Source organism: Eurosta solidaginis, chromosome 3 (genome assembly GCF_040869045.1).
Source record: "Eurosta solidaginis isolate ZX-2024a chromosome 3, ASM4086904v1, whole genome shotgun sequence".
Lineage (NCBI taxonomy): Eukaryota > Metazoa > Arthropoda > Insecta > Diptera > Tephritidae > Eurosta > Eurosta solidaginis.
Genome location: NC_090321.1, coordinates 149962134 through 149987583, shown reverse-complemented (window position 1 = coordinate 149987583; position 25450 = coordinate 149962134). Strand labels below are relative to the sequence as shown.

The window sequence follows — 25450 nt, the reverse complement described above, 5'->3', positions numbered from 1 at the left end:
ACCTTTATTAGTGTATAGAACCAGGAAGTCCCAAATAACCAAAACGTCGATTTCCCTAAATACAAGCAAACAAAACCTTTCCTGTATGTTCCTTTTTAAAAAAGGAAATCATTTTATTTACCGCCACCGCCGGTATACTGTGAATCCTACGCCGCCGCCGCCAATAAAATAATCGGCATAAACGTCGAAACTAGTATAACTATAACCTTTTTAAGCACGGTGATTATTGAACGAGAAAATATTTCAGTTTATTCGATGGCATCAGCAGCTTCATACATAAACAAGTATTATAGACTTTCAAATAAATTTATTTACTGATGAAGGAACATCACATTTTCTCCTCATCCAGGACATAAAACTTAAACGTAATGATTTTAAAAAGGTTACAATTCAATTCAATAAAAGGGATTACAGTTTAAGAGATTTTACTGTCATATTACAATTACAATACAATTAATAAAATATGTAGATATTGATGTTACATTCATATGTACAGAATGACATTCATTTGTGCTTGGAGAATGTCGATCGAACAGGACAATTGGCATTCGCTTCCATTTGAATTGAAATAATTTGTTAAAATTTATAAGTCTGCCGAATACGTACTCACAATCAACAAAAGTTATATACTTTTAAAGTTACAAAATATTTCTGACTTGGGTTAGATGTAAAATAAAAACTTAACATTTAAGGATGAAATATGTATTTCGTTCCAAGTCTCTGGATAAGCTGGAGCGGTATAACATTTATATAGTATATTCGATAGGCGTCCATGCTTTTTTTAATTTAATTACATTTTTTTATTTAGTTTTTAGCTAATAATAACATAATTCATAAGTACATTTTTTCTTGATTGGCTAATTATTTTTACTGCAAGTATTGTAATATGTTTGCGTTATCCCTGATGTGCTAGCAAATGTGATTTTGCTTTAGCGCGCATGGTTTTTGCAGAAAGGACGGCCTCCCTTGTTGTAGAAACTCTGGCCTTCCAAGTTTTGTTTGCAGTACTGCAGAATAATGAAATGTTAGTAAACATACATACATAAATTCAATATATTGAGCATCAAGTCGAATATCAGGAACTTACTGTGCAATTAAAACATTGGCTGTGATAATTGTGGCTCAGCGCTTCAACCCATCTATCACCGGCCTCAACAGGGAAACCGCAAGCGAAGCACTTGGTTGTGAAAAGTTCATTCCAATCAGCCTCGCAGTAGGCTTTGCCGTCCTCCAAGAAAAATGGTGTATTGCCGAATAGTTTGCCACAATGACCACAAGTGAAGCACTCTGGATGGAATTGCTTGCCAATGGCATTCAAGCAGTCTCCCTAATAAAGATAAAACAGAAAGTATTAAGCAGAAGTTTTAGACCAAATGTCGCGATGGTAACAATCTAACTGACGTGCTCGATGCTACCTTAAACAAAGCAACCAGAGCTTTCTTCGCCTGCACTTAAAAAAAAAAAACAAAATGCACTTTACTCCATGGCAAAACATAGGGACTATCTCCCCACATTCACCCATGCTTCCCTAATTTGGAGGAAGCAAAGTACAGCAATCAAAAAACCAAGAAAACATCCTCTGCTGATGCACTTAGTGCCTTAGTGCGATTACCACCCTTCCATATTCTAATAGAGAAAGAGGCAACACTTTCAAATATTTCTGTGCTAAAGAGTGGAAACATTTAGGGAATCCATGCAAAGGAAGTTTTGCGGTAGATAATGTCTACGGAGAGGTTTAACCTCGAGGAATATTCTTATTATGGCAAACATCCAGTCAGTTCTTCGTGCCTTTCAGTCTTACAGAACTACTTCTAAGCTAGTGATTGAATGCATTGTAGTCCTAAATATTCTGGGAGCCTCAAACAGGGGTTTTCAATGATGGGTTTCCGGCCATCAGGAACATATACGCAATGAGCAAGCAGGTGCTTTAGCGGCATTATATGGTGCAGAACCTCTTTGTGGACTGACAAAGGTACACACTAGAGAAACCATAAGTGGAAAATAAAGCATTCTATGCAATACTAGATGACTGTCCAGGGCAAATATAAGCCTAATTTCTTTAACTTGCAGGAATAAGAGTAGAGAGTTTCTGAGGAGGCCCGCGATTTAGAGGTACAAAGAAATTTTTTTTAATTCAGGAGAGTCTTTAGTTGTTCCATGTGTAATTTTTAAGCCGAATTTCAAAAGCAACGAATATCTGTATTTCGTTTTTATATTATAGTGAAGTGTGAAAAATATTTTGAAAAGTCCTTTTCCTTAAAATTTAAGAATATATATTTCATTTGGCAGCTGGCTCAAAACCATTCAGGTTCCGCATCCGATTCGATTATTGATAATTATTTTTTGACTGGGCCTTCGAACAGTGAGGAGACAATAAAAACATCAAACAAAAATGTATGTTTACATGAATCCGAAATCGTAAAGTTTCGTGGTGACTCTGATGAAGGTTCATCTTCAAAAAGTCTTCCAACAATACCACCAACTCTGTATCAAAGTCCAGATTATTTAAACGACTTCGACATCGGTACCGCGAATAATGAGTTTTTGCGATCTGAAGAAGTCAACGAAATAATTCGTCGAGGTCATCAAAAGTGTATTTTTCCACGTTATTGTCATGACGAGGCATTTCCGACCTCGTTGTTAAACAGAATCTTGCCAAATGGAGAGAAAGTGGAGCGTGACTGGTTGGTGTGGAGTGCCAGTACTAATACTTTTATTGCCTATCATGTCGTCTGTTAAGCACCAATACCTTAAATCGATTAATTAAAATTTGTTGTCCTGGCGGATATTCGAAATTGCAGGTGTGGAAGAAGCTATACGATAAATTGCCAGCACCCGAAAATACTCAAGACCACATTAAATGTTATATTCATTGGCGATCATTACAAAATCTAATTCAAAAGGAGGCTACAATTGATACACTTATCAATGACCAGCTAGTCACTGAAACTCCAAAGTGGAAAGACATTTTATATAGAATTTTGGACGCTATTTTATTTTTGGATGAAAGAGGCGAAAGTATATATCTTGGTGAACGAAACAAGGGAAATTTTTTGGGCATCTAAGATCTCATTAGCCATTATGATCCGATACTTAGAGATAATTTGGATAAAGTTAGGATTTCACAACAGCAACACAAACGTTTACAAGTTCACTATCTTTCCCCAGACATTCAGAACGAGTTTATAGAAATTTGTGCAAAACACGTGGGGGAAAATATATTATATCAACGCAAGACAGCCAATAATTTTGCTAATATCGTTGATGCTATGCCTGATGCTGGCCACGTTGAACAGACTACGTTCATTTTGCGCTACCTCCATTTCAGTTCGAAAACAACAAATTAACATCCTCAAAAAATGTACCGAGCTCTCTTCCCAGTCTTTCAGGTACTAGGTGGTCGGCTAGAATTGAGGCAATTAGACTATTCGCAAACCATGTTCCAGGGTTAACACAAGCACTAAACGCATTACTTGAGCTAAATTTGACTGCACAAGCATACGGAGATATTACCGGCATTCTCAAGTACATCAACAAGTTCGAATGTATCTTGCTGTCCTCAATTTGGTTTAAAATATTGACTACCATTAATGAAAGAAACGTCGTACTCCTAACTAGAGACGCCACCATAGATAATGAGGTCCGACATCTGGTTCCCCCCATAAATTCAGAAAACAAAAATTTGGAAAGACATTTTTTAGAAAACATTAGTCAGAACCCTTTTTTCAGAAAGCCAGAATTCAGAAGTCAAAAATCCGCAAACAAAATTTCAGAAATCAATATTCAGAAGTCAAAATTAAGAAGTCAAATTTTGCGCAAAATTTTATTTTTTTTTTGCTGTCTGATTACTTTCTGAATTTTGATTTCTGAAATTTTTTTCAGCCTGGAACACAGCAACGTCGAAAGAAGGCGTTATATCCAATCGAATTATGGAATATGTATAATATCACCAAATTGGGTGAAGCCCGTACAAATAATTATATCGAAAGGTAGCACAACTTCATTCGAAGCGCGTTTGGGACACACCCTAACATATTTATTTTCATAAATAAAATATAAAACCGAACATGCAATAACAGAAACAAAACTGCAGCAATTTTCAGCTGCAGGCAAGCCATATCGGAAACGCAAGATAAAATATAAAGACTTCGTTTTTTAATATTGTAAATTCATTTCAAAAGGATAAACGCGAAAAGGTTTAATTAATTACATGCTTGCTATTGCACACAATATAAAATTTTAGATTTTACTACTCCTTTATAAATAATTCCTTCAAAATAAATAAACGTTTCTGAATTTTGAGAAAAATTTAATGTTTTTTTCTGTCGTCTGATTACTTTCTGAATTTTGACTTCTGAATTTTGCCTTCTGAAATTTGGCTTCTGAAATTTGACTTCTGCAATTTGATTTCTGAAATTTTAACTTCTGAGATTGGACTTCTGAGTTTTGGCCTCTGAATTTTGTCTTTCTGAAAAAGGGTTTTGACTATTGTTTTCTGAAAAAATGTGTTTCTGAATTTTTGTTTTCTGATTTTATGGGGGGCATCGCGACATCTAGCCTTATAAGCTGATTTGAAGTTGATCAGGAACCAATTGGAGACAATTTTAAACGAGTGCAAAACAATTGTTATTCAATTGAACATCTCGCCAAAGTTTCCGGACATTCGAAAGAGAAAACCCTAGCCTTATAAGCTGATTTGAAGTTGATCAGGAACCAATTGGAGACAATTTTAAACGAGTGCAAAACAATTGTTATTCAATTGAACATCTCGCCAAAGTTTCCGGACATTCGAAAGAGAAAACCCAAAAGACGTTTTGAAGATAATGGAAATGAGATGATTCGGATGATCCTGAGTCTCATTTTAAAAACTACATCCTTCGTGATCGTTGATTCGGCATTACTGATCGATTTGCAGCAATGAGAAATTTGAACGAGACGTTTTACTTTTTGAAGACATGGATGAAACTACGGTTCGGGCGGCGCAGCAAAATTTGTCGAAAAATACAAATCGAACGTTTCTCAAAGCTTAGAATGCGAAATAATTCACTTTAAACACATTTACGAAGCAAATTTTGATAATGGTCTGTCAGCATTGGAATTGCTAAATGCCATCTATGTTCAAAATCTGTATACAATTTTCCCCAACATTTGTGTTGCTTAACGTATCTTTTGCACTATACCTGTCACTAGCTAGTGCAGAACGTTTTTTCAGCGTCCTTGCAAGAATCAAAAACCTTCATATATCGTGTTCATCTCAAGAGCGAGTTTCAGGACTTGCCACCATTTAGGTTGAATCCGTTTTGGAAAGACAGTTAAATTTTGACATTATTATAAAAAATTTTGCAGCGAAAAAAGTAAGAAAAGCCACTTTGATATCCGAACCTTCTATATTGAATAATTAAAATTTATAATCATCATTATATTTATCAGAAATGTTCTAAGATGTTACCAAATACATACATAACTAGAAAAGATTTTTTGAAACAATATGTGACTGTTAAAAGAGAATTTTATTTCTACGTTGCAATAAAACAGTATAAATAGTAAATATTCTGTGTTAAGTTTATTATCAGCTCTTAGTCCAAAAATCATTTAGTTGATGTGGCAAATTTTTTTTTGATGTAATCCATCAATAATGACTCATGAATGAGACGTCATTTTTTTATAGGGGACACGTAAATTGTTTAGTCCCGGGCCCGGATTTTCTCTCTACGGCCCTGGACATACCTACATGTACTTTGTTTTGTAAATTCGATGGACTAAAAATCGTACTGCGCCGCAAGTTTATGTAACAAATCAAATAAAAAAGTACAAATCAGCTGTCCCGTGCTGCCACCTTGTATAGTTCCGCTATGATATGGAGTGAAAGCCTGAAGATGTATAAAATATAGTAAGGGGTTGAAAGGTCAACCAAATTAGATCTTACTAAAGGCCGCACTGCATCGAAGCCTAATAATAATAACAATCATATTTATATAAAGCTATGTGGTCGTAGAATATATCGATATCGAATTGGCTAAGACATAAACAGGAGAATGTGTTTAAGGTGTAGATCTAATCCTATTTTGAACATTATCTGTGAAGATCAGAAGAGTCATTTGTTCAAGCGAGGTTTTTGATGGATTCCAAGAAGGTTTGCTGCTATTCAGTATAATAAAAAAATACGGCAAATAGAAAGCAAGCATCAGAAGTTAGCTTTTTGTATAGCATAGGCTGAAATACAATCAGAGGTGGTTATTTTCACACTACTTGGCAACTAACTACTAGTAAACTAATTTCAGTCTAACAATAAGTTAGTCCATCTTTAACAGTTTCATATCTAAGTATGTAGCCGGGCATAGGAAGCAAAAAATTATTTGCAAATTTTTTTGAAATTTCCTAGAACTTGCCAGATTCTAAGAAATTACCCTAAATACGGCGTGAGAAGAAAAAGATTTATTCATACATATGTATTTTATCCTTTTGACACATCATTTTCTGACTTATAGGGCCTATACAGAGTGAGTCAGAGTCACACGGTGCATCTGACTCGCGAGTCAGCTGTGTACATGTTGACTCGCCGTCAAAATCAAACTCGTTTTGATTTTCACGAGTCAGTCAGCCAGAGTCATGTCTGTTGAACTATTACTAAAATATTTCCTCACGTTTTACAGACATACAAGTCTTATAATACAAGTGAGTTTGTTCTGACAAAATATTTCTTCTCAGAAGATGTTTACGTGTTTTAAAAGACTTATATTTTTTGTGCATTGTGAATTTGTTTGAAAAAAAACCTTGACGATAGTAAAGAGCTGGGATCTTCTGTAAAATCCCCGTTCGATTACTTTAATCGGTTGCTCAATAGTATTGTAACGAATTTACTGCAAACCCTCTTATTTGCAACCTTCTGCAAAGTTCGAATCACTAAACTGTTGAATAAATAACTCCAATATTGAATAATGGAAAAATGTCCTTTATTAAAGTACTTCACAATAACACTTATACTATGCAACTAGCTTGCTTAATAACCAAACTGACTGATAGCTTAAATGAAACTGATTCTCGCCTCTACTGTTTCCGCCTTTTTATACTGTCTGATTTCCTCGTTGCATATTTCTAGGCTTTTCTAATTCCAGAACTTACTAGTTAGTTATAAATTTCTCAGCTACAACTACAGATGTATAATTTCTATAGCTTCTCTCATACCCCATGCGCTTGTATGTGTGAGCGACACTTCCCCAATTATAATTGCATAACTTTAGGAGCATCTCAGATAAGATATCTGCATGTGTTTGTGCATCTCTTCTCAGCTGCGTGTACGTACATAGGTGTAGACAAAATGATTAAATTATTGATGTGCATCGACATAGAGATTGCAGTACCCCTTAGTGTTGCTAACATTCGTAATACTGCCTTCCACCTAATTCTGATCGTCCCGATCAGACAAATCTCTCGATCTAAACCCTGCTAGCATCTACTTCCTAGTTTCCCAATTGTTTGTATGCGGTAGATGATGTCACTGATCTTATTCACAACTTTGTACGAGCCTTCCCAACTGCACCAAAATTTGGATAGAACACCTTTACGCCAGTGAGGGTTGTATAACAGTACCAAATCTCCCGCCAAGAAACCTTTCGAATTATTGTTCTCATCGTACCTGTGTTTCATCGTACTACTCAATACCCTGGTCGTTCCTTCACACTCTGTTGTTTGGCCAATGAACTACTTCGTAGAGCTTGCGCTCGACAGATTTGCTTTGCATAATCAGTATCGTTCCGACGCTTCACAATAGTAGTGTGCGCTGGCTTGAAACAACCCTTGCATTCTTTCTGCGAAATTATTTCCTTCGTTTTAGTACGTCCGTTAGGGCTTTCCAATGCCAGTGTTTCTCTCACAGGTACCTTCGGTTTTGATTTGTTTGGCCCATTCGTTCCATCAACCCTTGCCCGATATTCTGCTTTTGCGGTTTTTGTTGGATCTCTTTCACCAGCACTCGATTACTGCTAAACACTTCTTCCAAACTGAAGTTAAGTGGCACATCCTGGTTCTCATAGCGCATAATCTTTCTTGGCATATCGATCCTGATGTCATGGTCAACTAAGAAGTCCACTCCCAATATGACTTCATCAACGATCTCCGCCACAACGAATTTGTGTAGAACCATGACCTTCCCAATTAGGACTTCACATATCACTTCTCCCTGGTCTTGGTTATACTCGCCTGTGACCGTACGCAACCTTGCTCCAGGTAACGGCTTTACTCTCCTGTTGACTAAATCAGATCGAATCAAGGAATGAGATGCGCCCGTATATAAAGTCAGTACACGCTCCTTGCCATCCACATTCCCTCTGACGGTAAGACTGCTTGATTTCCTTCCAATTTGTGGCACAGATATCACAGGACATTCAATAGCTGGAGCTAACTCTCGATTTTTGCATCTGGCACGCTCTTGCTCATCTCATCCAGCTTTGTGTTTACGGCCACCCAGGTTGGAACTACCAGGACCAAGATCGCAATGACGTGCAATGTGACCGGGCTTCCCGCATTTGAAGCATTTGATAACTCTTTCACTCCGCTTTTGCGATCCTTTCGGCGCCTCCAATATTGCGTCTACACACTCTGGCCTTTCTACTTCCACACGGCGTGCTTTGAAAACTGGCTTACATTGAAGCGACGCTGTTTCCTGAATCAGAGCATGTAATACCGTTTCTACGAATGTTAGTTTTGGATTCGCATATGTAGCCCGCTTCGTTTCCAAATCTCGTATGCCATTTATGAAGCTCTGGATTTTTACCCTTTCAGTGTATTCCACGGGTGCGTCCGCATTTGCAAGATGAGCCAATCTTTCAATATCTGAAGCAAACTCCTACAATGTCTCATTTGCTTTTTGGTAGCGGTTTTGCAACTCTATTTGGAATATCTGTTTTCTATGCTCGCTTCCATAACGTCGTTCTACAGCAGCCATGAATGCGTCATAACTGTTCCGTTCGTACTCTGGAATCATCTATAAGATTTCCGCTGCAGGCCCTTTCAATGCCACGAAAAGTGCAGCAACTTTATTTTCCGCATTCCAATTGTTCACTGCTGCGGTCTTCTCAAACTGTAGCATGAAGACCTGGAAAGGAACAGAACCGTTAAAGGATGGTGTCTTTACCTTCGGATTGCTTGCTGAAACAGCTGGGCGATTTAGATGTAACTGCTCCATACGACCTTTCAAATCATCGACTTCTGCCTGAAATTGAGCGATTTTTGCATCCTGCGCTTCCAGTTTTGATGATACCATTGCTTCTTGTTCTGACAGTTGCTAAGATATGCGAGATTATTGTGCTTTCAACTGCTCAGCCATATATGTCTTCTATTCTTCTAACTGTGTTTCCATCTTAGATGTTATACGTGTCTCCTGTGAATCCAGTTGGTATACTTGTCTTTTGTTCTTCCAGTTGATATGCCAGTTGAGATGTTATATCTGTCTTTTGCGATTCCAGTTGAGATGACATTTGCGATGACATTTCTGAAATACGTGCCTCCTGTGCTTCCATCTTGGATGTTAAACGTGTGTCTTCCGATTCCAGTTGAGAAGACACTGTCGATATTTGAGCAGATATTGCAGCCAAAATCATGTTCAGGTCTGTGCTCGTAACTGTCTGCGTAACTGTCTCTTCCATTTTTGTTATTTCCTTGCCATCAAGATGAAAGTCATACTCTTCCACGTCAATTCCTTCTAATTACATTGCCTGTCGTTTGTCGTTCTGAAGTTCTAGTTTAATGCCGGTTGTATTCAATCTACGGCTCTCCAACTCCTTCTTAAGTTGCTGGATCTTCAATTCACTTAACTTTGGCATGTCCATGTTGTATTCGAAGTCTTCGGGGTTTATTCAACAATCCCACTTCTGACACCAATTGTAACGAATTTACTGCAAACCCTCTTATTTGCAACCTTCTGCAAAGTTCGAATCACTAAACTGTTGAATAAATAACTCCAATATTGAATAATGGAAAAATGTCCTTTATTAAAGTACTTCACAATAACACTTATACTTTGCAACTAGCTTGCTTAATAACCAAACTGACTGATAGCTTAAATGAAACTGATTCTCGCCTCTACTGTTTTCGCCTTTTTATACTGTCTGATTTCCTCGTTGCATATTTCTAGGCTTTTCTAATTCCAGAACTTACTAGTTAGTTATAAATTTCTCAGCTACAACTACAGATGTATAATTTCTATAGCTTCTCTCATACCCCATGCGCTTGTATGTGTGAGCGACACTTCCCCAATTATATTTGCATACCTTTAGGAGCATCTCAGATAAGATATCTGCATGTGTTTGTGCATCTCTTCTCAGCTGCGTGTACGTACATAGGTGTAGACAAAATGATTAAATTGTTGATGTGCATTCACGTCACTGCTTAGCATCGGCATAGAGATTGCAGTACCCCTTAGTGTTGCTAACATTCGTAATAGTATTTTTCAAACATTTTAGTAGACGACTGGTATATTGCATTATTTACATATTCAAATAAGTTTGCTTCACTGGCTGCTCATATTTTCTCTATTAACTAGATTTAATTAATGATTACTAATATTTAGTTTTTATAAGCACACTTAATAGAAAAGTTGGTTTGAAACACAAATGTGCAACTCATGGCGATTCAATTCAATTCAATGCGAGCAAAAAACCAACCTTTCTTAGATTTTCTGGCCATTCGCGACAGCCATTCTCCCTGTGAGCTGTTATTTGACACGTTGGTATGACAATGGTGGAATAGAAATATTTTGTTTCGACTATGAGTGACACTAAGTGATACTCACATCCCTAGTCTGATGCTAAGTAAATAAAGTCACAACAACAATAAAGCAGACAGTCACTTGTATCTACATAAACGAATCAATCATTATGTCTACATATGTAGGTACACGCAGCTGAGAAGCAAGACACAACCATTTATTATTTGAGATGCTCCTAAATGTAGGCAATTATAATTGTGTAAGTGTCGCTCACACATACAAGCATGGGGTATGAGAGAAGCTATAAAATCGTGCCATTTTAGTTATACCTGAGAAGTTTGAGAGCTCATGGACAATGCTAGTAGATTCTAGAAGATGCGAACGAGGAAATCAGTATAAAAGGCCGCAGATGTAGAGGCGCTGGAATTCAGTTTGATTTGAGTTGTCAAACGGTTTCGACTAAGACGCTATCTTGCGAGCAAGAGCAGTATTATTTTGAATAGTAGAGTTTCATTAGAGCTATCAATCAGTTTGGTTATTAAGCAAGATATTCGTTGCACAGTTTGAGTGTTATTGTGAAGTACTTTAATAAAGGCCATTTTGCATTATTACAAATTGGAGTTATTTATTCAACAGTTTAGTGATTCGAACTTAGCAGAGGATTGCAAATAAGAGGATTTGCAAGTAAATTCGTTACAATTGGTGTCAGAAGAGGAATTGTTGAATAAATTCCAGAGGACAACAAGGACCTGGCAAAGTTCAGTGAATTGAAGATCCAGCAACTGAAGAAGGAGTTGGAGAGCCGTGGATTGAATACAAGCGGCGTTAAACTTGAACTTCAGGCACGGCTACGAGAGGCAATGGAAGCAGAAGGAATTGATGTGGAAGAGTATGTCTTTCATCTTGATGGCGAGGAGACAACAAAAATTGAAAAGAAAAACGAAACATCGCAGACGGTTACCAGCACAGACTTGAACATGATATTGGCTGCAATATGTGCACAAACATCGACAGTAGCATCAATGTCGTCGCAATTGGCATCCCAACTGGAAGCGCAAGAGGCACGTATAACAGAAATTTCATCACAAATATCCACCAACATGTCATCACAACTGGAAGAACAGAAAACGTTTATGTCATCACAGATGGAATCCCAAGAGACACGCATAACACCCAAGATGTAAAAACAACTAGAATCACAGGAGAACCGTATAACAGCGAAGATTGAATCACAGGAGACACGTATCTCAGAAATGTCGTCAGAAATAACATCTAAAATTGAAGCACTAGAGGCACGTATATCAGAAATGTCGACACAAATTTCAGCACAGGTATCATCGCAGATCTCTGCACAACTAGAATCGCGTATGGAAGAGAAACTAACGCAGTTTCAGGAAGGGTTCAGTGGTCGACAAGATAAAATGGAGGCCGAGATAGATGCTTTGAAAGATCGGATTCAGGAGTTACAATTGAACCGTCCAATCACTTCAACGTTTACTCTGAAGGTAAAATCCCCAACGTTTGATGGTTCTGTTCCATTTCAGGTATTTAAGCTCCAATTTGAGAAGACGTCGGCAGCGAACAACTGGAATGCTGAAGATAAAGTTGCAGCTCTGTTCGTGGCATTGACAGGGCCAGCAGCCGAAATCCTACAGACGATTCCCGAAGGAGAGCGGAACAACTATGAAGCATTGATGGCCGCTGTCGAGAGACGTTATGGAAGCGATCATAGGAAACAGATATTCCAAATTGAGTTGCAAAACCGTCCCCAAAGAGCGAATGAGACTTATCAGGAGTTTGCATCGGATATTGAAAGGTTGGCTCATCTCGCAAATGCGGACGCACCCGTGGAATACACCGAGAGGGTAAAAATCCAGAGTTTTATAAATGGCATACGGGACGTGGAAACGAAGCGAGCTACATACGCAAACCCAAAACCAACATTTGCAGAAACGGTATCCCATGCACTGACTCAAGAAACAGCATTGCTTCTGTGTAAGCCAGTTTACAAAGCACGCCGTGTGGAGGTAGAAAGGCCAGAGTGGGTAGACGCAATATTGGAGGCGGTGAAAGGATCGCAAAAGCGGAGTGAAAAAGTTATAAAATGTTTCAAATGCGGGAAGTCCGGTCACATTGCCCGTCATTGCGATCTTGATCCTAGTAGTTCCAACAATGTGTGTGGCCGTAAACGCAAAGCTGGAGGAGATGAGCAAGAGCGAGTAAGAGGTAGAGATCGAGAGCTAGATCCAGCTATTTAATGCCCTGTGATATCTGTGTTGCAAATTGGTAGAAAATCGAGCAGTCTTACCGTCAGAGGGAATGCGGATGGCAAAGAACATGTACTGACTGTAGATACGGGCGCATCTCATTCCTTGATCCGATCTGACTTGGTCAACAGGAGAGTAAAACCGTTACTTGGAGCAACGTTGCGTACGGTCACAGGCGAGTATAACCAAGTCCAGGGAGAAGTGATATGTAAAGTCCTCATTGGGAAGGTCATGGTTTTACACAAATTCGTTGTGGCGGAGATCGTTGATGAAGTCATATTGGGAGTGGACTTCTTGGTTGACCATGACATCAGGATCGATATGCGGAGAAAAATTATGCGCTATAGGAACCAGGATGTGCCACTTAACTTCAGTTTGGAAAAAGGTTTCAGCAGTAATCGAGTACTGATGGAGAAAAGGCGACAAAGGCCACGAAAGTCAAAGGTAAAGGTTGATGGATGGAATGGGCCAAATAAAGCGAAATTAAAAGTACCTGCGAGAAAAGACCGGCATTGACAAAAGCTAATGGACGCACAACACCGAAGCAACGAATTTCCCAAAAAAAAAGCGAGGGTAGTTTCAAGCCAGAGCGCACTACTGTTGTGAAACGTGGGAACGATGCTGAGTATGCGAAACCAATCAGTCAAGCGCAAGCTCTACGAAGGAGTTCATTGGCTCAGCAGCAGAGTGCGAGGGAACGATCCGGGATAATGAGTTGTAAGATGAAACACAGGTACGACAAGGAAAATAATTCAGAAGGTTTCCGAGAGGGAGATTTGGTACTGCTATACAACCACCACCGACAGAAAGGTGTTCCATCCAAATTTCGGTGCAGTTGGGAAGGCCCGTACAAAGTTGTGAAGAAGATCAGTGACACCATCTACCGCATACGAACCATTGGGATACCTCGATGTAGAAGAGTGGTTCAATTGGAGATGCTAGTAGCGTTTAGATCGGGAGATTTGTCTGATCGGGACGATCAGACTTAGGTGGAGGGCAGTGTGACGATTATGAGTGACACTAAGTGATACTCACATCCCTAGTCTGATGCTAAGTAAATAAAGTCACAACAACAATAAAGCACACAGTCACTTGTATCTACATAAACGAATCAATCATTATGTCTACACATATGTAGGTACACGCAGCTGAGAAGCAAGGCACAACCATATGCAGACATCTTATTTGAGATGCTCGTAAATGTAGGCAATTATAATTGTGGGAGTGTCGCTCACACATACAAGCATGGGGTATGAGAGAAGCTATAAAATTGTGCCATTTTAGTTATAGCTGAAAAGTTTGAGAGCTCATGGACAATGCTAATAGATTCTAGAAGATGCGAACGAGGAAACCAGAGAGTATAAAAGCCGCAGATGTAGAGGCGCTGGAATTCAGTTTGATTTGAGTTGTCAAGCAGTTTTGACTAAGACGCTATCTAGCGAGCAAGAGCAGTATTATTTTGAATAATAGAGTTTCATTTGAGCTATCAATCAGTTTGGTTATTAAGCAAGATATTCGTTGCACAGTTTGAGTGTTATTGTGAAGTACTTTAATAAAGGCCATTTTGTATTATTACAAATTGGAGTTATCTATTCAACAGTTTAGTGATTCGAACTTAGCAGAGGATTGCAAATAAGAGGATTTGCAAGTAAATTCGTTACAATATTTTTCACTAGTGTGAATTTACAATGGTTTTGTGAAACGGGCTCCATGTAAAATAGTTAAATAATTTTACCAATTGATAAGTTCTTTCTGCAGGGAAGTAGTTTTATCACATGAAAAAAGGTGGAAAATGACGATCAATAACACCTTGTAACTAATTAAAATTAACCTTACTAGCGTAGATATTGGTGTGAGGGCTTGGCAGAACTCGACAGCACGCGAGTATGTGGATGGGCATTTTGGGGCTTGCATCTACGCCCTTCCGCATTATTATACAGAAGCGGTAAAAAGTATAGATGTTAGAACTGTCAAACCAATTTTTTCCACATTTTTCCCGATTAGCTAGTTGGTATATCGTCTTCAAAAAAATTGAGGATGTAGTACATTTACTCGTAGTTTTTAATAATTTTTATTGAAATTGGGTTAATAAATTCTGCCGTTGATCGAATAATTTTAACAGTATTTTATGGCGGTCGCCGTAGTGTGGTGGTAGCGTGCTCCGCCTACCATACCGAATATCCTGCGTACAAGTCCCAAGCAAAGCAACATCAAAAATTTTGAAACATGAAGAGCTTTTTAGTGAAAACATGTCCCGCTAATTTGTAGGAAAAATTAAAGAGGGGCTGGGTAGAATATAACGTCGACTTATATTCAATACCTTCTATCAGAAAAAACTCAGCTTTTAAGGAGAGCAAACAAAACCGCGGCCACCGTGGTGTGATGGGTAGCGTGCTCCGCCTATCACACCGTATGCCCTGGGTTCAACTCCCGGGCAAAGCAACATCAAAAATTTTAGAAATAAGATTTTTCAATTAGAAGAAAATTTTTCTAAGCGGGGTCGCCCCTCGGCAGTGTTTGGCAAGCACTCCGGGTGTATTTCTGCCATGAAAAGCTCTCAGTGAAAACTCATCTGCTTTGCAGATGCCGTTCGGAGTCGGCATAAAACATGTAGGTCCCGTCCGGCCAATTTGTAGGGAAAATCAAGAGGAGCACGACGCAAATTGGAAGAGAAGCTCGGCCTTAGATCTCTTCGGAGGTTATCGCGCCTTACATTTATTTTTTTTTAAACAAAACCGTTTTCACAGCTATATTATAAATTCCTTATAATATGAAGTATGAGAAATCCCGTTGTGTGTACAGAACAGTTTTTAATTCTAAGCTCAATTAATAAGTCAGATAGAGCTTTTTTATGAAAAATGTTGCTGATAGAGGTTTTTACAGAGCCAAGAAAATATTAGTTTATTGGATGTAGTGTTTATGTTGAGTAATGTTTAAAATTGACGATTCGTAATAGTGGGTAAAGCATGATGTTAGTTGCTAAAGCAGATTTTATCAGAAACGTTAACGGCGAACGGACAGACAGATCGGCCTGGTCCAGTTAAAATATTTTTCGACACTGATAAACTTGATGTTAGGAGTTTAGGTCTATATCGACATCGATTAACACCATTATCCCCAACGTTATCCGATTAAAGCTATTATGCCTCGCTAACCCAAGGTGATAGACGGCCGCCGTGGCGTGTCCTGGGCTCAAGCAAAGCAACATCAAGAGCTTGGAAAAAGTCATTTCATGTCGATAAGAAGGAGAAGAGAGGGCCAACAGAATCTTAAGCGCTACAGAAATTGTCTAACGCTTGGTCGACCTAAAGCACCAAGAGGATGGGCTGTTGAAATGGGAAATAAGCCAGTGAGGCAGTAAAGATATGTCGCTGCGAGAAACCTTCGGTACTTACACCGGAACGAGTAGCGAGATGCGTCGGGCGACAAAATGAAGATGGCCTGCTTTCAAAGATTTAAAGAAGCAATCCTAGAGCCTTGAGTCAGGTTAACCATATTGACACAAGTAAACTAAAACTGTAGGACATATTATACTCCGGCTTTCTCGGAGAGGCCAAAATGAGGTAAGACCAAAACTACGGTAGATCCCAAAACGACGAGTGACGACAGTCACAGGGATAGTGTCTCTATATATGTCGGTCGAGCATCCAGTAATGTTCCCGATATCACATAAAGTTATGTACACGATATATCAAGCCATGATTAGAGTGTTTTTGACAAGGAAAAAAGTACATAGTAATATTAATACCCAAAGGATTAATACCCTCCAAAGCCCGCCCAACCGACGCGAGGGGCGCTTCCGCATGACGCGCGGATTTGTTTTTGTCGAATTGTTGATAGGCGGAGGTTTTTTAAGCGTTGAGATCTGAAACTGCTCAGCTACAGAATAAAAATCATCAGCTGAGAATTAAAATTAACAGTTAGAAATTATGCGTATACTACATTGTTAAGTAAGTGAACTTTTTAGTACGTAAATTTTTAATTTTTTTTTTATTTATTTTTGCTACAAGTTAAGATAGGATAATACAGTCTTCTTTATGGTAAAAAGGGAATCCGTTATATGAAATGAACTAGAATGAGTGTTGAAATCATGACACAAACACCTAAAAGGTTCCTTTAATTCGAAATTAGTTCTACACTGCCTCAAAAGAAGAGGTTTGTAAAGTATTGACACTCGTGATGGGACGTTAAAGTTTACTTCGTTTAAGATAATTGGGCTAGAAATCAATCCATTCAGTAGTTTAGCCATAAATATTACACCTAGCGTTTCTCTACGACTTGGAAGATTGATAAGCTCCAACCGACTAGTATAAGGGGGAAGATTATACGCAGAGTTCTACTGAAAATTTCTTAAAGAGAAAAGTAGAAAGTGATTTTGTACTGATTCAAGTCTATCTGCATGAACTCGATATTTAGGATTCCAGACTATTGATTCGTATTCTAGTATCGGTCTAACTAAAGTGGTGAAAAGTGCTTTAGTTACATAAGTGTCACTAAATTCTTTGGACCACCGTTTCACGAATGAAAGAACACCTCTAGCCTTATGTACCATTAATATGAAGGTTGAAACTAAGTTTAGCATCTATCGTGACTCCCCAGTCCACAAAATAGTTTACTGATTAAGACAAAAATTATTAATTACATAAGAGGTAAAGATCTTCGAGAGAGGGACATGCATTTACATTTATTGAGGTTAAGCGGCATTGAATTCACGTTGCACCAGGTAACTAGGCAGTTTAAATCCGCTTGCAGCAAGGGACGTTCTTCGATAGACGCATAAGACCTAAAAAGTTTTACATCATCGGCATACATTAAGATTTTTGAATATTTTATTGTGGTACAAATATCATTAATAGATAGCAAGAACAGAATTGGACCTAGATGACTGCCCTGTGGGACGCCAGAGGGAACATCAATGACATTAGAAAGAGTATTTTTAAAAATAACTTTTTGCGTTCCACCGCAGAGATACGACTAGATCCACTGGGTTAGACCAGGTTGGAAACCAAGCCGTTTAAGCTTTTAGATAAGTAAGGAGTGGAAATGCTTTACTGAAATCGGTATAAATAACTTCGTTGTGAAGATTTTCTCTAAATCCATTAGAAACATGAGTTGTGAATTCAAGTAGATTAGTAATGGTAGATTTGCCTTTACAGAATCCATGTTGCAGATCTACAATCAAAGTAGAAATGGAAAATGTTAGCTGATTGGTAACGATAGCTTCAAACAACTTTGGGATGGCCGACAACTTTGCAATTCCTCTATAGTTTTCTACACACGGAAAAATTCCACGATTTAGGGACAGATTGAATAAATCAGTTAGGGGGTGATAAATGTTTTCAGCGCATTTTTAAGAAAGCGAGTGGGAAATTAAATCAGGACCGTGCTTGTAAGATTCCTTCAAAGACGTTAAATATGAAAAAACTTCATGAGGAGATATTGCTGGAATATTAACTGTGTTAAGTGAGTTAAAATATGAATTTATCGTACTGGGGCGAATATTAGCAGTTTGGATACGTCCCGATGTTGCTCGCAAATAAGTGACTCCGGCTTTGTCGGAGAGGCCAAAAGGAGGTAACACCAAGACTCCGGCTGATCCCAAAACGACGAGTGACGACAGTCACAGGGATAGTGTCTCTATATATGTCGGTCGAGCATCCAGTAATGTTCCCGATATCACATAAAGTTATGTACGCGATATATCAAGGCATGATTAGAGTGTTTTTGGCAAGGAAAAAAGTAAATCTAGCCTACTTCAATGTAATTCCATCCAGCCTTAACTAGATGGATCGGTTAGGAATTCAAGGGTTGATAAGCACAATTTACAGCAACCCAATCGTCAACCTTACTATGCGAGGCGAATCCTGTTACAAATATGAATTTATCGTGCTGGGGCGAATGTTAGCAGTTTGGATACATCCCGATGTTGCTCGTAAATAAGTGAACAACAACAGCAAAGCAAGCAGGAACACATACATAAAGAATAATTCACATGCATGTAATCAGCAGCTAAGAGTGAAGAAGAAAGAGAAAGTGTCACACATATATGTAATCATCAGCTAGGAGCGAAGATGACATTACTTACACACGTACATGTTTCTAGCTAAATAAGCAACTACTCGGGCTGTTCGTAGAAAGTTTAGACCCTATGGGCAATAAGCGAACGACGCAACTGAGAGTATAAAAAGAGCGCAAGCTGAGGATGACGAGATGGTCGAGCTAGTACCTTAAAGGAGCATGTTACCGGATCTATATCCAGCAAATGGCTATCAACATCAATAACACTCCACAAAAATTTTGTGGAAATCAGTTGGCAGGGCCAAGCAAGAGGGCGGGATGTTGTCACCTCTGCTGTGGACGCTGCATAAGGAGTTGACGTTGCAGTTGTCATAAATGGAAAATACCTCCAAACAATTTGCTCTTTGAAGGATCGGGCGCATCAAACGTCGGATTCACCAGCGACGCGGAAAAGACGGATTTCGCCTTGTTTACTACGAGATATAAGTTAATTTTATAACATAGATCCTAGATTTTGATAGGGTGTTTGGTGGTTGAAAAACTTCTGCTAACACTATGGACTCAATCAGTCTATGTAAGACTTTCACGGACTTGTCAGTTCATCCTAACTTATGTAATTTAAATTAATATGTTGGTTTCACATTTAATTATATATTGTCGCATCTTGCATTACATTTACCTTAATTTTGCCTCCACATTTGCTGCATGACGGTGCTAAGTATTTCTCAAAACAAAATTCACAATACAGATCGCCTTTTTCTTCGACAAAGCCGATATCTTGTAATGGGCGCCGACAATTAGCGTTCACGCAAATGAAGTGCTCTGGGCACCAGATACGTCCCAATGCAGTAATGAAAGGTCCCCTGAGTTACAAAAATTAGAAAAATTTATTTGTTAAAAAAAATGTCTAATGGCATATTAGTGTTTACAAAACATAACATTTTAGGTTCAGGTTGTTATCAAGTTATTTTAATATCACATATATAAAAAAACAAAAAAACAATGGAATGTTTAATATGTATTCCCCGCTATCACGACAGTCGACTCGATCAAAGTGGCTAAGTGTCAATCCCCCTATACAAATGTGCCGTATGATTGTAGGCTATCGCTGATCAATAAAATATGTCAACAGACAGTCGACAGTCGAGATAGGGTTGATTGTTCAACGTGTACTTACTTTTTTATCTCGGTATTGCACTGGCAGCATATTGGACGCTTACCATCTTTTAGTAATTGACTTACAACTTTTTCATTTTCGGGCGACATTACTATATCTGACATGACCTCATTATTTTTTATTTTTGGACCAAAAGCTTTTACACTAATGCTGAATGCGGCACCCTCTCGGGCACTATCACTAACGTTAAGATCGTTTGGCTCAATATACGATCGCCGATCAATTGCATGAGTTGACATTTCTCCACTTCGATGAGTCGACCGATATTTACGTTGTCCGCCTATATTTTGGCGATATATCACGATTTCAGGCTGGGCTATAACTTCCGTCGATGTCCATAAATCTGTGTGCGGAGAACTTTTATCATAGTTTGAGCTATCTTTCTTTGCACTTTCTGAAATTGTTTCGGATGAAGATTCGTCATTAGCTTTTATGGCCAAGTTGATGGGTTGAGCTGCGGACGTGTAAAATTGTTTATTACTATCACAGAAATCAAGTATATTTCCCATGGAATGGTTGGCAGGCATACCAGTTGGTAAAATTGGATTTGCTTCTCTATATGGTGTTTGTGTTCCTGACTTCCTTTCAATTATGGAAGAGGAATAAATTTGTAGATTTTGGTCCTGCACCTGTTTGATAGCAACCACTGGTTTCAATGCGACCGGCTCAGTGGGATCGACGTTCTTAAAATCATTCAATTCAAAGCGCTTTCGAAAAATCATTGGACTTCTTGATTGATTTGAACTGCAGTTGCTACGCAAACTGGATGTACTGCCGCCATTTGAAGATGTCGCCATTGCGTCGTCATTGTTGGTCAATCGCGCTTCCAGCATGTTGGATATAATTTTACTCGCTTCTGTCATAAAGTTGTCCATTTTACCGCCCATATTAATATGGCCAATTGAGTCGGCCAACATGGCTGTGGCCACACTAGTACTTTTCGGAGCCGCTTCCAAAAAACGAACGTCCGACGCAGCCTTACTGATTTCTGAGGTTGTTTTGTGTGATTGTGTGGCGTTAGCGTTAGTAAGTTTAGTGCAAAGCTCTGAAAATTTAAAAAAACAAAAACACAAAGGCATCAAGCAAAGGATTACATTGAGGTTAAGTGGCTCATGCAAGAGAGGTGAATTAACTTAGGAATATAATTTTATTAACAAATCAAACTGCGTATAAAACTTGAAAACTTGTAGGCTCTTCAAGATGACATTATGACTAATAATTTATTGCTGCGACGTTAAAAGTAGTTTAATATTTCTTTGCAAATTTTTTATTGCATTTTAAATTATTATTATTTTTACCCATATTTGCCCGTGTGCTTTTGGTTAAGAAGTTATCAAAGGTTAATGGGAACTCTTACTATTATAAATGCTCTGAACCAGTACTGAAAAATATAGTACTGTTTTTGTTTCCGCAGCGATGATTTGTTAATATAAACGTTTTCAAAAGTATTAGAAAAAAATATCAAACATTTAACCACAAAGGCTTTCTTCCTGCCTTACAATATCAAATGAGTTCTTAGATATTGCACATTCAAAAAAAAAAATTGCAAGAGTATATTGACAACCTTGAAATAATTTCGCAAGACTTGAAGAAAAACCTTCACAATTTTCGAAACTAACTTATTCGGAAAAGCATGCAAAGAGGGTAACACGGCACTGGGCAATAACTTGCATAGCACGAATACAACATACAAGAGCTGTGAGTACATGAATAAAGACATCAATTTTGCGATTTTCACCTGATCTGGATGTTGCAGCTGCTACACAATGGAACGCGAACACCTGGAGCAACCGCTTTGTTGATTATTCCACGTCCGCGCTTTGGAGCGGAGGTGGCTCCAAATGCTCCTTTACCGCCTACACCTGTGGAACCATCGAGATCAGTGTTAGGTTTTTCGTTGTCAAGTTTCTGTGGTGGAGGAAATGATGTAGGCGCGGCAGCAGCGGCAGAGGCGTTGGTAGCTCCGGCAGCTGAGGCTGACGATGTAACAGAATTTACTTGTGAAGTTGTGTTAATTGCCTTGGCTTTGATAGCAATAGCGGCAGCTTGCGCATTAGTTTTATTATCCGTTATACCTGTGGAAGCGTTCGGCAGATACTGTACGTTAATATTTTGATTATAATTAGTTTCACCAGTTGCAGTTGGTAGAGCTTGCAACTGTTGCTGTCGGCAGCGAGTGTGACCTGGACGACAGAATGTGCCCGTTACCGGAAAAATGCCACTGGCGTCTGCAGTCATAGCACTTGCCGAACCTGACTGATTATTATTAGTAATAGAAGCTTTTGTTAGGTTGCCAACATTAACGGCATTAGCTTGCGATGATAATGATGATGATGTGCATGAGGAAGTTGTGAAGTTACTGCTTGTATATGTACTTAATGATTTCTTTTGTTGGGAAACCGAAGTTGCTTCATAAGCAGTAGACATCTGTTGTTGTTTCTGTTGCTGATGCTCCTGTTTATTAAATCCTGGTGGCGGACCAACCATTTTATTATAAGGGGTCGAAGAAAATACATAGCTTGGGCGCTCAGGTTCATCGTGAGGAGGTAATAACTGCTTTAACGGAAATTTAGATGTTGCCGGTTCTAGTGAATTAATTTGAGGAAATGAAGTATCTGTTAATGTGGCTGCACGCGCACTTATCGCCTGTGATTGGCTAGTCAGATTGGTAATCTCTTGTTCCAAGCCAGATAAACGACGTGCTTGATTTGCAACATATCCAGTCATTCCATAAGACTGACGGCAATCAGTTGCGGAGTTGGTTGATGTTGCTGTTGTTGTTTTTGAGCCTGTACGAATTTCTACAGAGCGGGCACTTTGAGTATGTTCATACTCTTCAGTAACTAGACGTCTTCTCTCAATCTGTGTATTATCCACGTGCATTTTTGTTTGACTTTCCAACCGCGATTGAGTTTGATCGGCTTTGTTGATTTCCTTTTCCTGACGCTGAACAGTGTAATCACCTAATGGACGTTCTTCCGCTTCTTCAGGTTTCTCAGAATAGTTATGACTTTCTGCGTTGCTAGATTGCTCGTAATGTGAAAGAATTTGGCTTTGTTGTTGTTGCTGAGCTCCTAAATAACTTTGTCCTGTCGTGATTGAGCCAGCTTGAAGTACACGTGGAGATAAGGAAGACAACTCATTATCTGTTGGTCGTGATGAGCGGATAGCGGCTAATGGATTTGGTGGTGGACCCGGAGCAGGGGAGCGTGCACGATCCGGGATTGGTGAAACTGAGTGTCTATCGTAAGTTTTAGCGTGTAATGCTGGACACTCATCCAAACAGAGTGCTTCGGGCGTTTGATAGAATGGGATTACTGGGACGGGTTTAATATGCATTGACGGCGTATAGGGGCGGCTTGGAAATTGTGATTCGTCTGTTTGCAAGTGTTCATATAAGGGTTGGAAAGCCATTGTTACTTGGGGTGCAACTCTTTCTTCAACGATAGTCGGTACTGCGGTATTTTTAATTTGCGATTGCATTTTCGACTGTTGTTGCGTCGGCGATGTTTGCTGTTGTTGTATTTTAGTTTCGCTTAGAGAAGCATTTGTACTTGTGATTGAAGGTCGTGAGGTGAGTATACTTTTTTCCTGTTTGTGCTGGTTGGAATCAGCTATGGTTGTACTAATTTGTGCCATAGGTTTGTATACCGGATTACTTATGGTGCTTACGACTGGAGCATCTACAAATGCGAGTGGAACATTCTCTCGAAGCTCTGGTGGTTCTGGAGTACGAATTGGAATTTGTGTGGGCAATATTGTCCAATTACGTTGGTATTTTGGTATCGTATCAGCTTTATGTAAGCCTGAGGATGTGGCTTTGCTTCGAAGGTGACTTAGCGGTGACGGTGGTGGAAATAGTACCTCAGAGTGTTCGAGCTCTTCAGTGGTTTCTTCAATAACTTCATGCAAATCATTTTGTGTCATGTCAGTGATAGCATTTCCAGTATTGCTTTGAAATGATGACCTGAAAGCTTGATTCGAGTTGTAGACGTATGTGCTTGCAGAATTGGTGGTGTTTAATTGGACTGTGGAAGAGGATTCAGAGGAAGAATTTTGTTTGGTATAGGAATTTAATGAGGAAGTTAGACATGTGTTTTTAGTATCTGATATTTCTTGTTTGTTGTCTTGCTCAATATATTGTTGTTGGTGGATTTCTTCTTCTTTTTTTTGATAATAATCAATACATTTTTTATTTCGCTCTTTAGCTTTACAATATCGTTCATAATCGGGATAATATTCGTCTTTGGAATAGGAGATGACGGACTGGCGTGGAGTATTGGAAATTAATGGTACTTGGGTTGGTTGGAATGCTTGCATTGCCGAAAATGCGGACGATTTACGTTGTTGTGAACTTTTACGTTTCTCAGTTGTAAAATATTCTACAGAATCCATACTAAGTGGAGTTATGCCCAATTCCTTCTCTTTATCAAGAACTTGAAATTCATTTTTCTTTTTCTCTTTTTCCATTTCCTGTTCTTCAAATACAAGTGTGGCATTTTCTGGATTAAGTGGTGTATACTCCCGATCTGATGCAGTGCGTAAAGCATCGGATAATGTTAAGTGCTCTTTAGGAGTGGGAAGATCAATCAAATGAATTGGAACATCTCTGTCAAAGTGACCCTCGAAGGGGCGTTCAGGCGCTGTAGTAAGTGCACTTAAAAATGGGGATTTTGGTCGATAGTCTTCACGTAGATATGGATTCATATCAATTGGTGAGGGCATATATGGCGTAGTTTCTTCGGGCAGGGGAATCATGTCTGTTGGAGTTGCTTGAAAACGAACTTCCGATTCTGGTGCAGTGTTTATTGTTCTTGCAATTCGCGAACCTTTTGTTGGTTCCTCGTCGAAAGGCTTAATTTCTTCTATAGTATTGGATTCCCTACGATCATGTGTGTTTTTAGTTTTCTCATGTTTTGTTTCTGGTTCTAAAGTTTCGAACTTGCATTCACAAGGCTTGGGGCATGGGCATTCTACTAAGCGGAATGGTGTCTCTGGAGCAGTAGTCAACACTCTTACCATTGGATGAATCCATTCTTTCGGTATTGGATTCTGAATTTTTGTTGGTGGTATATGACGCACTGGTGCAATTTCGATTTTTATTACGGGAGTGGGCTGGAAAATTCTCTCACTCTGAAGTATTTCACTACGCTCGGATTTAATAAAAGTTTCACTCCCTTGTTCCGAGGCTGTCTTATAATTCGTGTCATTTTCTGTAACTGTTCTATTATCACATAAAGAGGAGCCTCTTGTATTGTTATCACTTTGCACTAGCTCCCCACT

At 38.9% G+C, this 25450-nt stretch overlaps 1 protein-coding gene across 13 annotated transcripts in view; it reads right to left on the bottom strand.

Moving 5' to 3' along the window:
• Positions 1–287: 287 nt before the first annotated feature.
• Positions 288–25450, bottom strand: part of Zasp52 (Z band alternatively spliced PDZ-motif protein 52) — a 526437-nt gene continuing 501274 nt past the window's right edge. For 7 of the 13 annotated variants that reach the window (XM_067773268.1, XM_067773267.1, XM_067773269.1 and 4 more), the window contains 4 exons: positions 21906–24195; positions 19670–19853; positions 1088–1327; positions 288–1007 (listed from right to left, as the gene is read on the bottom strand). In XM_067773268.1, the coding sequence (XP_067629369.1) occupies positions 930–1007; positions 1088–1327; positions 19670–19853; positions 21906–24195 (2792 nt within the window). In that variant the 3' untranslated portion in view covers positions 288–929. Of the gene's footprint in view, positions 1008–1087; positions 1328–19669; positions 19854–20167; positions 21213–21905; positions 25431–25450 lie in introns of all 13 variants that reach the window. The other 6 variants (XM_067773272.1, XM_067773274.1, XM_067773271.1 and 3 more) reach the window with 5 other exon arrangements.